The sequence below is a fragment of the Martes martes genome (genome assembly GCF_963455335.1).
Source record: "Martes martes genome assembly, chromosome: 2".
NCBI classification, from domain to species: domain Eukaryota; kingdom Metazoa; phylum Chordata; class Mammalia; order Carnivora; family Mustelidae; genus Martes; species Martes martes.
In genome coordinates, this window is record NC_137889.1 from 183,746,131 (window position 1) to 183,761,822 (window position 15,692).

The following is a 15,692-nucleotide window of genomic DNA, read 5'->3' on the forward strand; positions in this document are numbered from 1 at the left end:
AAATTTTTTTTGAGATTCTAAAAATTGGACTTAAATTTGTTGTTGTTTTTAATAATAAGCTTACTTCAGTATGATAATGATGATGTTTTTAATTTCTTAAGGTAATATATCCAAAGCATGTCTAATATTGAGAAGCATAGAAGAATTAAAGCATAAACCAGGCATGGTGAGTTTATAACTAAAATAAGACCATAAAAGCAATGGAATTATATAGTCTATTGCTATGTTTGATGTTTCTTTGTATTTAATTTCTTTTTATTCATAATGTAGGATTAGTAGTGAAAATAAGTTACTTATCTGGTCTGCATTTAATGTCATTTTGTGTTCTGCTTTGGATTGGTTTATTACTCAGGCAAATATGCCAGGCACTATTTAAGCCTTATATTATCACTAAAGGCAACCTTAAACAACCTAAGACCCGTATAGGGAATTTCTTAGCCTAAATTATTTTATCATGTCTTCAGTGTGATATTTTGAGTTAAAAAAATTTAGTGATAGTGGCTAATAAATGTAGTTTTTAGTTCTGTGTTGATTCAGTCATCACAGATTGAAATCACCAATATAGCTGTGAAAGCATCTGTTTCAAAATAGAGACTAACACTGTTGGTGGTGGTATATACATTTATTGACTAGGGACTTTTATTCATGTCTGTATCCTCTAATACAGCTCATTTACAGTTGGCACTCAGTAAATACATAATACTATTATGATAATGATTTCTCCTTTGAAGATTAACATTTTCAAGACTGGACTACAATTATTCTAAATTAGAATCACATACAAATTCCTAAAATTTCATATCTGGCCTTCTATTACCTTTCAAGAAATTTGTCCATTTCATCATTGTGGAACTTACTGGCATAAAAGTTGCTCAGGTATTTCCTATTTATCCCTTTAATATCTGAAGACCCTCTCTCATTCCTGGTACTGGTTATTTGGGTCTTTTTTGTTTTCTGATCAATTTAGCCAGAGGTTCATCAGTTTTAATGATTTTCTCAACGATCTAGCTTCTTGTTTCTGTTTCCTTTCTGTCCTGATCTCATGTTGCTCCTCCTACTCTCACTCTACTCTAGCCACATGGGTCTCCTTGCTGTCCCTCCAACACACCAAGGCAAGCTTTTCACTGGCCTTTTGTAGCTCAGGCCAGGTAGAACTTATCATGGAAATTTAGCCACACCGGTGTGTAGCTCACTGATCACACATTGGATGTCCCAGCAGTGTTTTATTATATAAACTAATTTTCTCAGCACTTATTCTCAACTGTTACACTTACCTTGCTATGCACTAGTAACTAGTAATAGTGAACTGGCACTGGTTTAAGAGGAAGGTTATATATTATGGATAACTACCTTTGTATTTAGGAACCATGGTTGTATATGGTATTTCTAGTTATTATGGCCTAGAAAGATAATAATTTTTATGATGAATTTGGTACAGGCAGAGAGCCTAACAACTTTTATTTGCTATTTTTTCCTAATTCTTTCATTCTCAAAAAGCTTATTCTTGGAGAGAAGGGGAAATTTTATTCATTAATTTATACCTTTGTCTGGATAGGTATCTGCATTAGTGACTATGTACAGCCACGAGGAGGATATCGATAGTGCCATTGAGGTCTTCACACAAGCTATCCAGTGGTATCAAAATCATCAGGTAAGTAAATTGTTTTGAGGGCATGTTTCTATCTAAAAATAAAAAGGTGTAGGAGTGAGCTCAAGTTACGAGAATTGAAATATTCCAAGTCACTATACTGTTAGATTGTCAAATTATTTTTTTTAAGTATACCAGATCCAAATAAAGCTACTAGAAATAAGAATTATTTCAAAATGAAGAAAAAAGCTCAGTTATGGTTTTGAAGTCCTTTTTCGTTATGTATATTTGTGTATAATCTCAAAAAATAATACATGAGCACATATGGGAGTGCTCATCTTTAGTGGCTAGAGAGCTTGTGGATGGTAGTAAGTGGTGGAACATCAATATGTGCAATTATTGTATCTCATGGGGCGCCTGGGTGACTTATTAAGCGTCTCCTTTCGGCTCAGGTCCTGATCCCAGGGTCCTGAGATTGAGCCCCACATCTGGCTCCATGCTCAGCAGGGAGCCTGCTTCTCCCTCTCCTTCTGCCTGCCATTCTGCCTTCTTGTGCTCTCTTTCTATCTCTCTGTCAAATAAATAAATTCTTTTAAAAAAAGAAAAAATAATTGTATCTCATGTTTACGTGGAACAGGAACATCTTCATTTTTTCCAGTATGAGTCTCTGCATAGGCAGTATCCAGTTTATAAATACACACGCACACAGGTGGCATTTATACTGTTGGCACTATTGACAGTAGAGGGATAGCAGTGTTCTGGGAAATGCTGCGTTAATGCTTGAGAGCTGTGGTGACATATCTTTAAGATTTGATTATAAGGAAATATTTCTAGTTGTGGACAATCTAAAACAAGATAGGCTGTGATCCAAATTCATACACTGAAAAATTGGCCGTCACTTGTATAATTTGTCTACCTCCCTCCCTGTATGTTTGTGTGATTTTGTTGTTGTTGTTATTGTTGTTTAGTTCATTCAGTAAAACTTTGAGGAATTTAATAGATAGGTCCGTCTTAAGGGTCTAATGAATATAGTAACTTCACGCACTTGGTAGATATCTAAGTTAAAATTTTTTCCTTTTTTTATTGAACCTTTAGCCCAAATCTTCTGCTCATTTGTCCTTGATAAGAGAAGCTGCAAACTTCAAACTCAAATATGGGCGGAAGAAAGAGGCAATTAGTGACCTAGAACAGCTATGGAAGTAAGTTCTGAAAGCTGAAGATGTAAAAATGCAAATTTTATTGCTGTTATTTGATACAAGGAGGTTATTTTGCTTGTTTATTTTTTCCAGGTTCATAAACTATTCACTAACTTTCTTTCTTTCTTTCTTTCTTTTTTTAGACAAAATCCAAAAGATATTCACACCCTGGCGCAGCTTATTTCTGCTTACTCACTTGTAGATCCTGAGAAGGCAAAAGCGTATCCTTTTGAGCTTTTTATTATTCCAGACAGTTCCCAAATAGCATGCTAGATCCCTTCCAATACCTATTTCGACCATGGCTTTTTCTGTTGTAAATTTCAGCAAACAAATGGAGCACTCTTCTAACTAGTAAGAGCAAAAATGAGAATTTATTGGTCAACATGACTGAAAAATGCGGTAATAGATCCAACTTGGGGTACAGTTTGATCCAGAAGCAAAAATGAAGTCAAGGTGCAGTTTATATCTCTTCAGGTTCAAGTCCAGCAGCAAAAAAAAAAAGAAAGAAAAAGAAAAAGCATATTTTATTTGGGTAGTTGTGAAAGATTCTGAAATGTCATTCTCATTGAACTGCCTTAAATCACATGCCTAACAGTTACTGAAGATGAGAGATTCAGTGCCCTGATTGGCTGAGTTTGGATCATAGTCTCATCAGGGTGTGCTCCCAAACCCAAGGTGGAGTCATGGAAGTAGCCACAAGTCAGACCTTTGTAGTGAGCAAATCTATGTTTGGTAGTTGTTTAGGAATAGAGATTTTATTAAGCCCCATCTTGAAGTACAGCACTGAGTTAACAAATAGATGATTAGATTATGATTTATTTTTTCAGGGTATGTAATATATAATTGAACTTATCAACTGATTTGTTATTTATTTTTTTAATTTTATTATTTGAGAGAGAGCATGAGCAGAGGTGAGGGACATAGGGAGAAGCAGACTCCCTGCTGAGCAGGGAGCCCAATTAGGGGTTCAGTTCCATAACTTTGGGATCATGACCTGAACTGAAGGCAGATGCTTAACGGACTGAGCCACCCAGGCGCCCCTAATTTGTTATTCCAAAGAAGATTTGAGAACATTTTTTTTTCACTTTTGAGAAAGGATATTTAAAAAAAAAAAGACTTTTTCTTTTGGCAGACATATATATGTGTATACATTGTGTTCCTGAACTCCTGTTTGATCCCAGCCTTAGTAAACACCTGCCCTCGTCAGATAGCATGTCTCTAAAAGTAGATGTGGAGGCTCTTGAAAATTCTCCTGGTGCTACTTACATTCGGAAAAAGGGTGGGAAAGTTGCCGGAGATAGTCAACCAAAGGAGCAAGGGTAATGTTTTTGTTGTAACCCTCACTAATGTGGACTTTAAATTACATAAGGAATGAAAAATGCATTCTCTGAAAATTCCTCGTGAATAAAGGTTAAGTCCCTTTTGTTTCTTTTTACCCTCTTTTTGGCTGTACCCAGTTCTTAGTCCTGGTTCTGTTTACCACTTTCTCCCATCGCACCCCCAAATGAACCTTTTGTACTGAGTATATATCCTTCAGGATCTTCTTTGTGTTTATACACAAAGGTGATTTAGAAATATTTTCCTTGGATTTTTAAAATTTATTTATCTTTTTTTTACAGAAGGGGATTGCATTGTACTTACTGTTTTCCACCTTGCTTTCATTTACTAAGTTGTGGAGATTCCTCTATGTTCTCTTCTCTTTTTTTAAGATTTTATTTATTTGTTTGAGAGAAAGAGAGCATGAGCAGGGGTGAGGGACAGAGGGAGAAAGAAGCAGGGAGCCCAAGGCGGGGCTCAGTCCTAGGACCTGAGATAATGACCTGAGCCTAAGTCAGACACTTAACTGAGCCACGCAGGTGTCCCTTCTCCGTATTCTTAATACAGACATATTTCGTTCTTTTTATGCATAGTATTCCATTAGCTGGTTGTCCCCTACTTTATTTACCTATAAACTTTTGGTGTATAGTTAGCACATCATTTAGTAATTCTATACTGAGTTCAGATGAGGTTTTATTTTGCTGATTTGGAGGAAAGATTAGCTAGCTTCATTAACTTTTAAGAAGTTAAGTCTGATTATTCTCCCAGTGGCCATCTCAGAATCACAGTGAGGCCTATAGTGAAATGTTTAAGATTCCATGAATAGGGACTTGGGATGAATAGAGAATCGAAGAGATATAACCCTTCCCCAAATTTGTGGCTTTCATGGTTTTTCACTGCTTTCTCCTTTTAAAAAAAAATTTTTTTTTCTTAATTTATTGAGAGAGAGGGAGCTAGAGAGAGCACAAATGGTGGGGTGGGGGGGAGGCCAGAATGTGAGGGAGAAGCAGACTCCCTGCTGAGCAGGGAGCCTGATGGGGCTTGATCCCAGGACACTGAAATCTAACCCTAACCTAAGCTGAAGGCAGATGGTTAATGACAGACACTTAGGCATCCGTTTTCTCCTTTTCTGAGTGCCATTTGAAATGTAAATTTTTTCCTAACTTAAAAATACACCAACAACACTATATGAGTAACTTCATTATGAACTCTGGTAAAAAAGCATTATCATCCTCATAATAAATAAAAAATTTTTTTTTTTTAGATTTTATTTATTTATCAGAGAGAGGACTAGCAAGCACAAGCAGGGGTTGCTGCAGGCAGAGGGAGAAGCAGGCTTCCTGCTGCGTAAGGAGTGGGATGCCAGACTTGGTCCCAGGATCTCGGGATCACAACCCAAGGCGAAGGCAGATGCTTAACTACTGAGCCACCCAGGCATCCTGCTCATAATATTTAAAATTAAAATTAGGAACTGGAGTCTCAGAAATACTACCTTGTCCCAAATTCCATTTCATCATATGAGTCCCACCTCAAACTTTATTAAGAACCCCAAAATGAAAAATTCAAGCCAAATCTTAAGAGAATTTTCAAATAATGCCTATTTAAATGTTTTCTTCCTCTCTCCTTCTCCCTCCCTTTCTCTCTCTCTCTTTCTCCCTCTCTCCCCCTCCCTCCCCCCATCCATCCATGACTAAGCCACCCGGTGCCCCCTATTTAATTTCAGTATTTATTTTTCCTCTTTCAGAGTTGAATAATTAGTAAGAATATAGTTCTTTTCTAGTCTTTTAATCCTCTCCTTTTCCTTAGACAATTATTAAGACTTTTAAATTTCATCACATTATTTTCATTAGGCATTATTAAAGGCTTTTATGCTAACTTTTTGATACAAAAGCTTAGTTGTTTTTTTTTTTAAGATTTTATTTTTAAGTAATCTCTATATACCACATGGGGCTTTAACTCACAACTCTGAGATCATGAGTTATGTGCTCTACTGATTGAACCAGCCAGGTACCCCAAAGGTTTAGTTTCTTTTGAAGATACACTATGTTGTTGACAAAAAATAAGTTATGGTCCTTGCTCTTAAAAGAGCCTAAGTCTAGCAGAAGAAATATTGCAGTAATTGCAATAAAGGTTTATGTTCTGTGATTGTGCAGGGCATAGAGGAGTACCCTGGGGCGGGGGGGAGGGGATGGTATAGACCTTCCTGGGGACGGTTGGGGGTTAGGAAATCACCTTATGGAAGAGGTGATCGTGTTGACTCTTGAGGAGGATGAATTAGGCCAAGTATGAGCAAAGGCAAACAAGTAACAAGTGGCAGAGAACCTTTGGGAAATTGCAGGTATGGCTGGAGAGTGATTTGTAGAGAGCAGTTTAGAAGGCTGTTACAGTCCGGGTGAGAGATGAAGGTCTTTAAAGTACGAGACTGTGTGTTGAATTTCTTATTCTTCAGGATACCCTGAAAGAATTTCCACAATTGAATGGCTTGATAGAATGAATTTTCGGCAGAAATTGTTGCCGTCTCATCTTTTTAGTTCATAGTCTCATCTTTTTAGTTCACTGTTTCATAGTTCCCATAGACCATAGAGGCATACCACATATGATTATGTACAGAGATATTTTTATGTCTTCCTCTTATAGCCGTCAGAGTACTTAATTATTCTGAAGTGTTTTTTTTTAATTTCTCGTGCTCCTTTCAGCACCCCTTCCTTTTTTTTTTTTTTTTTAAAGATTTTTATTTATTTATTTGACAGAGAGAGAGAGAACAAGAGAGGGAACAGAAGCAGTGGGAGTGGGAGAGGGAGAAGCAGGCTTCCTGGCCAGCAGGGAGTCTGATGGGCTTCTTCCCAGGACTCTGAGGTCATGACCTGAGCCTAAGGCAGACACACCTAATGACTAAGCCACCCAGGCGCCTCCCCCTTTTTTAAGTGTACCTAATAAAGATCTTTAAAGATTCAGCAAACTCACCAGGTTTAAGATTTGGAAGATAAAAACAGAAAGTAAAAGCTTCTTCCCATCCCTGTGTGCTCTCTCTCCCAGATCACAACCAATGTTACTTGTTTTACATACCCTCCCAGGGATAGTCTCTGCATGTATGATACCATACATGTTCTTTTGCCTAAGAGTTTAGTTATTTGTTCTCTAGTTTTGCCAAACATGTAACTTAAAGTAGTAGTATAGATTTTCATGCTTATGCAGATTTCTTCTCTTTTTGCATAGACTTAATGTATGGCTGTGTAAATGATATCTGGTTTCTGAAAACCTTGCTAATCCTCTATTTAAAACCATTTTCCAAAAACTACAGTGTGTGAAGCTTGATTAAACTTAACCAGTATTGGGGTGTCTGAGTGGCTCAGTTGTTAAGCATCTGCCTTCCGCTCAGGTGATAATCTCAGGGTCCTGGGATCGAGCCCGGTGTCGGGCTCCTGCTCAGTGGGAAGCCTGCTTCTGCCTCTCCCACTCCCCCTGCTTGTGCTCCCTCTCTTGCTGTCTCTGTCTCTGTCAAATAAATAAAATCTTTTTATAAATAAATAAAATAAACTTAACCAGTGTTAATATCCCAGCTAGTTAACATTAACTTTGGTGAGACAGAGCCAAATCTTAAATGCCTAAGGATAAAGTGCCCAGCTCACTCTTCTGCACATGTTTAATGCTGTGTAAATATTTTATCATGACGATGGTAATGATTTTTCTTCTCTTTGTAGACAGGGAGATTTGAAAAAGAAGAAGAAAAAAAAGAAGGGTAAGGATTTTTTCTTTTTTTTATCTTTAGCTTTTATAAGATAAAAGCTTGAGTTTAGCCCAGTATAAAAGTCTTCAGACAAAAATACCGTTCTCTCTACTGTCTTTGAACAGTGATGCTTATCTTGACTATAGCTAATATTTAATTTTTTAAAAAAACTACAGCTCTAGAGAGTTTGATTGCCTGAATTCAGATTGTTGCTGTAGTTAACTTTGCTCTTTTGTTGTGACTAAACGAATTACTTAACGTACCTGCCCGAATTTTTCATCTATAAAATGGAATGTGATAATTTTATACCTCATGGGATTAAATGAGATACCACATGTAAAGATCTCAGAATGATGCCTTGTACATAGTAAGTCCTTTATTCTTTAGGCTGCTTTCAGCTACAAACTGAACTCCATCAGACTGGCTATTTATGAAAATGGCTATGTATAGGAAACTTTACTGATCTAGAAGTTGTATCTCTTTATTCGTCTGTATACAAAACTGAATCCCATTAGAGTCATATATTTGTTAGCAACGGTCGGGGCTTGTCTTTTTTTTTTTTTTTTTTAAGATTTATTTTAGAGAGTGCATGCGGGGGTGGGGGAGGGCAGGGACAGAGGGCGAGGGAAAGAGAGTCCCAGGCAGACTCCATGCTGAGTGTGGAGCGCAACACAAGGCTCAGTCTCATGACCCTAGGATCGAAACCAAAAGTTGGATGCTCAACTGACTGTGCCACCCAGGTACCCCCAGGGCTTGTCACTTATATCCAGCAGTTCAAAGAGGGCCTTTCTGCAGTTGTCATGTCTTTCTGATTAATCTCATGGGCCAACATAGGTCAGTGTCCAAGCCTGAACCATTAACCAGGGGAATGACATGCATTGATTGGTTTAGGCCGTGTTTTTAATTCCTGGCAAGAGTAGGTAGAATTATCATGTTTGGCTTCAACTAGTCAGAAGTTATCCCTGGAGCCATCTACCTGTTCCTGAGTCTGGGAAATCTCTGCTATAAATCAGATTCATTCTGTCTGTCTGTCCTTCTTTAGTTTATTTTTAATTAGGCTCCAAGCCCAATATGGGGCTTGAACTCAACAAACCTGAGTTTGAGTCGAATGCTAAGTATTTGTTTTATGTATTAGTAATATTACAAGGGAACAACTGATAACTACAGGTAGTAGTAACCTGCAATTTCACTTTTTTTTTCTATTTTTTGTGGTTTCCAGATGGGTATTTTTTAAAACTTAAAAGCGATATATGCTCATTCTAAAAACAAATAAAACTTCCATCATTATACAGTGGCAATAAAGCAGGGCACCTGGGTGGCTCAGTGGTTAAGCCTCTGCCTTCGGCCTGGGTCATGATCTCAGGGTCCTGGGATTGAGCCCCACATCAGGCTCTGCTCAGCAGGGAGCCTGCTTCCCCCTCTCTCTACCTGCCTCTCTGCCTACTTGTGATCTCTCTCTCTGTCAAATAAATAAATAAAATCTTAAAAACAAACAATGGCAATAAAGCGTGGAAAATTCCCCCCAAATTCATAATCCCAGAGATAATTACAATTTAACTTTTTTGTATATAGAAACATATATTATTATACATTTACATGCTCAGTCAATAAAGGTTTTCACAAAATTGATATGAACAATGTCATCAGGATAATTTGTTTTAATCTTCTACTTTAGAGTGTATTGTGCAGACATTTCTCCAAATTATTAAATGTAAATGTACTTTTTAACCCATAGCTATAGCTTCTAATTTTTTTTTTTAAGATTTTTTATTTGTTGGGGACAGGGAAGGTGAGAGAAAGCATGTGTAAGCAGTGGGAGCAGTAGGCAGAGGGAGAAGCAAGACCCCATCTGAGCCAGGAGCCTGATGTGGGATTCAGTCCTAGGACCCTGGGATAGTGACCTGAGCCGAAGGCAAATGCTTAACCACCTGAGCCACCCAGGTGTCCCCATAGCTATAGTTTCTTTGAGTATGGGCATACTGTAGTTTATTTAATAATTCTCCTATTGATAGACACTTAAGTTAATTAATTAATTTATTTAAAGATTTTATTTATTTATTTGGCAGAGAGAGACACAGTGAGAGAGGGAACACAAGCAGGGGGAGTGGGAGAGGGAGAAGCAGGCTCCCTGTTGAGCAAGGATCCTGAGATGGAGCTCGATCTCAGGACCCTGAGATAATGACCTGAGCCAAAGGCAGATGCTTAACAACTGAGCCACCCAGGTGCCCCAAGTTAGTTTATTATTTTAAAGAATACCATAGAGGGGCGCCTGGGTGGCTCAGTGGGTTAAAGCCTCTGCCTTCGGCTCAGGTCATGATCCCGGGATCCTGGGATCGAGTCCCGCATCCGGCTCTCTGCTCAGCAAGGAGCCTGCTTCCTCCTCTCTCTCTCTCTGCCTGCCTCTCTGCCTGCTTGTGATTTCTGTCTGTCAAATAAATAAATAATAAAAATCTCAAAAAAAAATACCATAGAGAATATTCCCTTTTTTAGATTGATTTATTTATTTTAGAGAGAGTGCAAGCGGGGGTGGAGGGCAGAGAGAAAAGGAGACTCCCCACTCTGCATGGACCCCAACAGGTTCTGTCCCACAATCCTGAGATCATGGCCTGAGCCAGCATCAAGAGTTGGATGCTCAACTGACTGAGTCACCAAGGCCCCCATATTCTTGCACCTAACTTTGTGTCTAATGGGTAGCTGCAGGATAAATTTCTAGAAGTATAAATTTTGACTAGTACTGCCAAATTAAATTGCTCTCTATAAAGGCTATACCATTGTACACTTCTGCCGTAGTGTTTATTTCTCACTATCTCATCAACACTGGGTATTGTTACTGCTTTTAATATTTGTTAGTTTGATAGAATTTTGCTACCTTTTTCATTTATAATTAGTGAGGTAGTATTTTTTCACATGACTACGGACTTCAGTTTTTCCTGGCTTACCAAATTACAGCAGTGCCCATTTTTCTTTGCATGATTTATCTATTGATTATTATTAAGACCTCTTTCTGTATTAAGATTGTCAGTCCACTCTGTTATATGATATGCAAATTTTTTTTGTTATTTCTGTTAAAAATGTATCTCTTACCAAATGAAATTAAACATTTTTTATATAGGGGCACGTGTCTGGCTCAGTCAGAACTCTTGATCTTAGGGTTGTGAGTTTGGGCCTCACTTTAGGTATAAAGATTACTTAAAAATAAATGAAACTTTAAAAAAAATTTTTTAATAGATACATATGTGAAGTCTTTTCCTTGATGGCCTCTTAATTTTGTATCATGCTTAATAAGGTCTTTTCCCTGGCCAGATTATACAAATAAAACTTTCTCAGATGAACTTATTCCAGTTTTAATGTTATTTATTCCCAGGCCAGGACACATTCTTTAAGCAAACTATCTTGAAAACATTATGGACATATCTTGTTTCTTTATCGCTTATTACACAGGAAAATTGCCTAAGAATTATGACCCAAAGGTGACCCCAGACCCAGAAAGATGGCTACCAATGCGAGAACGTTCTTACTACCGGGGAAGAAAGAAGGGTAAAAAGAAGGATCAGATTGGAAAAGGGACCCAGGGAGCAACTGCAGGAGCTTCATCTGAACTGTAAGTCATTGCTCCTCAGCTGAAGTCACTCAGAGCATAGGTTGATTCTTTATCAGATGGACTCAGTATCGTTAGTAAGAATTTTTAAGATATATTTTAAGTATAAGGAATACAGTCAGTTATCTTTAATAAGTGTTTTGCCAGTACGCGTATGTAAAGGAAAGAAAAGGTGGTGTTTCTGGTTTGATTATGTAATAAATATTAGGATTAAAGAATTGTATCATAAATGTTAGGATTCTAGTATCTTCAAAAGGAAGTTGAATTCACTGAGTCCTTCAACTAATTGAGTATAAAGAACAAGAGATACTATAAATCAGATGACTAGAAGTATTAAAAATGTTACTAAACAAGTTATTCTTACATTGTAAGGTTATGAGTCATTTAAACTTTTTTTCTTTTTCCTATGCTTTCTAAAAATTGGCATGAACCATATATTACTTTAATTATAAAGCAGTAAATATCGTATTCAAAAGAAAAATGGATAGGAAGTTGGGGAGCCCTCTTTAAAATAAATAGAATATGTGTGGGAGGTTGTTAGGAGTAGAAAGTGAAATCCCATACATACGTTCTTATAGTCCTTTCCTTTGTTGAATATATGAATGACCAGCACTCTCCTGATCTGATGATTTCAGGGACGCCAGTAAAACTGTGAGCAGCCCACCAACCTCCCCAAGACCTGGCAGCGCAGCAACAGCTTCAGCATCTACAAGTAATATCATACCCCCAAGACACCAGAAACCTGCAGGGGCTCCAGCAACAAAAAAGAAACAGCAACAGAAAAAGAAGAAAGGTGGAAAAGGTGGCTGGTGATGAGAACATTGTTTGCAGGCTCTTTTTAGTGTCACTGACACTAGGAATATAATAAAGGTAACACAGCAAGAAGCACAGAGCTACTCCCTCTCCCATCCCCACATTTTCATGAATTGATTTTCTTGTGTATCACACAGGAAAACATCTTGCTCAAACTCTGCCTAGTCAGACGTGGCCTACTTGTACCACCTAGCTTTGCACAGATAATAAGGACTCAAAATAATTGGGCATTTTCCTACCTTGATCTCTGTTGCATTCTTTCTCTTTGTGTGCTGTGATCTGGTGTTTTTTCAGTTTCACAAACAAGGCATGTTATCCAGAGTTTCCTGGAATTTAAACAGAACCTACTTCTGTTTCAACTCGAGCCCGAAGATACTTTTTCCTATCAAATCTCACTTTAAATTATGTCTTAGGAGGCCTTAGGAGACAGAAAGTGGAATCTTCTGAGCATTCCAAATATCTGCTTAGAAATATCATGTGATAAAAAGGGACCTTATTAATACACTGGTGTTCTTCACTTCATTACATGAATGACCACAGAAAAACTGAAGTAAATGTCATGATCAATTTTAACCATAAATTCTCTGTCATGTGATCCTGGAGTATGGGAAACTATATATACATACTAAATACATAGTAATGAAATGTGTGTGTATGTACATATACACACACATACATAAATTAGGACTCCTTTGCACCCCGTATTGTTTTCAGATTATGATGACATTATGCTGACATTAGCCCCATTAAAGAACTCAAGAAAAATGTATCAGTGTTGCAGGAAGTTGACCCCTAGACCCAGCGTTCTGAGGTTAGATGGGTTGGAGTGTCTCAGATAGAGAGATTTAATGGCCCTGTCAGGAGCATGAACAGTGACTCTAGGTAGAGAGGAAATCCTCCAGAGTTCTGTAGTGGGCAACTTAACAGAACTTTTTGGTCCAGTTAATAGATACTAAAATGATTCGCCTTTGTCATCTGGGGTACAACTATTCACTACCCTTCTCAAAGTAATGAAGTATTGTACAATCAGTGTGGTGTCAGTGTTGCTCTGGTCTTCCTTGCTTACAAGCCACTTTCCCATTGAACAGTTGTGAGACAGGCACACTGGGATGCCACCCTTGTTAGTATTCATTTTGTGCTGCCCAAGATAGCATTGAATCTAGACTTTGAGTATTACCTTGTGATATTACTTCATCCTTGTTAATAAAGTGCTGCTGTGTTTGACTCTGAACATATCTATTGAAACTTCTTCAAAGGTGTTTTTTAAAAGGCTTTCCTCCTTTATAAGAGTAAGAAATGTGGTGCTGCCTAATCAGAATCTGCAGTAACATCTAAACAAGAGACCCTCTTATATATGAATGACTTATTATGACACAATACTTTTTGAGCTTAAAGAATAATCTTTTGGTAAGAGTGATGACTTATTCCTTCTGAATATATACCCCATTACAGGAGTAATTGTTTGTAAGCTGTTATTTAGGATTCCATTAAATTTCTGTGGTGAAGGATAATCATTTTTAGGTTAATTGAGCCAGATTTTGGTGAAAGTTATCGTTAAAAATTTTGACCCAAGTAAGGCACCAAGAGTCAAATTTGTATTTCTCTATTTAGTCATTGGAATTACTAGCCATTGTTATTACCAGTCATTACTAAGCAACTGAAACCTCAATTTAAATAAGTCATAATTGTCAAATGAAGTATAAACATCTACATTAATTTTCTAGTAATTATTTCTTTTGGACAGGTCTTTAATCAAGGGGATATACTTTGTGTGTGTGTGTACATTTATAAAAACCAGTATGGATACATCGATTCACTGTGGTACATTTTAAAATAAAATATTCTCTCAGTGTGTATAGATTAAGGTGTTTGGGGTTTTGGGTTTTGGCATTTTATAAAGGACTTCCTGGTTGGTATACCTAAGAATTTTTTTTTTTTTAAGATTTTATTTATTTGACAGAGATCACAAGTAGGCAGAGAGGCAGGCAGAGAGAGAGGAAGGGAAGCAGGCTCCCCACTGAGCAGAGAGCCCGATGTGGGGCTCGATCCCAGGACCCTGAGACCATGACCCGAGCCGAAGGCAGAGGTTTTAACCCACTGAGCCACCCAGGTGCCCCCCTAAGAATTTTTTAAGCTGACTATCTAGAATTGTTTCTTGCCCTTCCCACAAAGCTTCAAAACTAATCTGCTGGAACTGAGAGAACCCAGTTGTAACTTCAGTGACAGCTTTGGATTCATATGTGTTACAATGTAACTTCGTGTTCATATGTGTTTATAAACTGAGGAGTAAACATTTTTAAAGTTACCAAGCACAGCATTTTCAAGGCTGCTTGTAAACTGCTCACCTTAAAAACATATTACTCAAACCTGGAACCAGCCTGTCATTCACTGTTGTTTACAAGCCTATCTGAACAGTAGATCTGATGAAAGAAAGCCAGTTTATTGTGTTAAGATAATTTAATTAGATTGTGAAATATATTGAGAGCAGTTTAACAAAATGAAGAAAAAATCCGTATACTTTTCAACCAGTTTTTTTTTTTTTTTTAAGATTTTATTTACTTGACAGACAGATCACAATTAGGCAGAGAGGCAGGCAGAGGGGGGGGGGGGGGAAGCAGGCTCCCCGTCGAGCCGAGAGCCTGATTGCAAGGCTCTACCTCAGGACCTGGGATCATGACCTGAGGGGAAGGCAGAGGCTTTAACCCACTGAGCCACCCAGGCGCCCCTCAAACAATTTAAGAAATATTAACACCACCTTTGAGAAGTCCCGTGGTTATCTAATTTGCCACATACGGGATCACTGGGGATGACCATTTTGTTTATTGTAGTTTTATTACCCATCATTATTAGTATCTATTTCCTGGCGGACTACTAATTTAATCTCCAGGTAATTTTATTTAAGCGACGTGTAGCGGGAATTTAAAATAAAGGAACTGTGCGTGTTTCTCTTAAGCATCCTGGATACCGGCCTCTAGACCTTCCTTGTGGAGTTAACACGGGTCGGAGGGCGGGAAGATAACCGACTTCACTTTCAGACTCGTGATAACTGGCCGGGAAACCTCTGGGACGCTGTCGGCCGGGGCTTCCAAAGCGTTCTTCCGATGGGCCGGGCGGCTCTAGGATGATGTGGGGGAGGTGACACGCCAGGAACTGGGCCGACTTGGAAGGCCTGAGACACTGCGCTCAGTACGAGGGAATCGGGGGCATTGTGCGACCTCCGGGATCTCCTGGGGCGAGTCTCCTACCCTGAAAATAAGTCCCACGGGCCTCTCCCAACTCTCGCAGCTGGGCCTCCCCACCTCCCTATGTTCAACGCTCCCTCTGGCTCTCCCCTCTATCCTCTCCCCCGCCCCGGGTTCGGCGAATCCGCGGCGCCGCAGACCCCCGCTAGCGGGCGTCAGACGCGCGGCGGCAGCCAGCGCGCCGGGGTACTGGCCTCGGCCGCGCAGTGAC

The 15,692-nt window shown here is 38.6% G+C and overlaps 1 protein-coding gene across 1 annotated transcript in view; it reads left to right on the plus strand.

Moving 5' to 3' along the window:
- Positions 1 to 14,095, plus strand: part of SRP72 (signal recognition particle 72) — a 30,083-nt gene extending 15,988 nt beyond the window's left edge. The window contains exons 12-19 of the mRNA XM_080797717.1: positions 102 to 166; positions 1,556 to 1,651; positions 2,684 to 2,787; positions 2,928 to 3,005; positions 3,966 to 4,103; positions 7,803 to 7,840; positions 11,270 to 11,429; positions 12,062 to 14,095. Of these exons, the coding sequence (XP_080653843.1) occupies positions 102 to 166; positions 1,556 to 1,651; positions 2,684 to 2,787; positions 2,928 to 3,005; positions 3,966 to 4,103; positions 7,803 to 7,840; positions 11,270 to 11,429; positions 12,062 to 12,239 (857 nt within the window). The 3' untranslated portion in view covers positions 12,240 to 14,095. The remainder of the gene's footprint in view (positions 1 to 101; positions 167 to 1,555; positions 1,652 to 2,683; positions 2,788 to 2,927; positions 3,006 to 3,965; positions 4,104 to 7,802; positions 7,841 to 11,269; positions 11,430 to 12,061) is intronic.
- Positions 14,096 to 15,692: the final 1,597 nt, after the last annotated feature.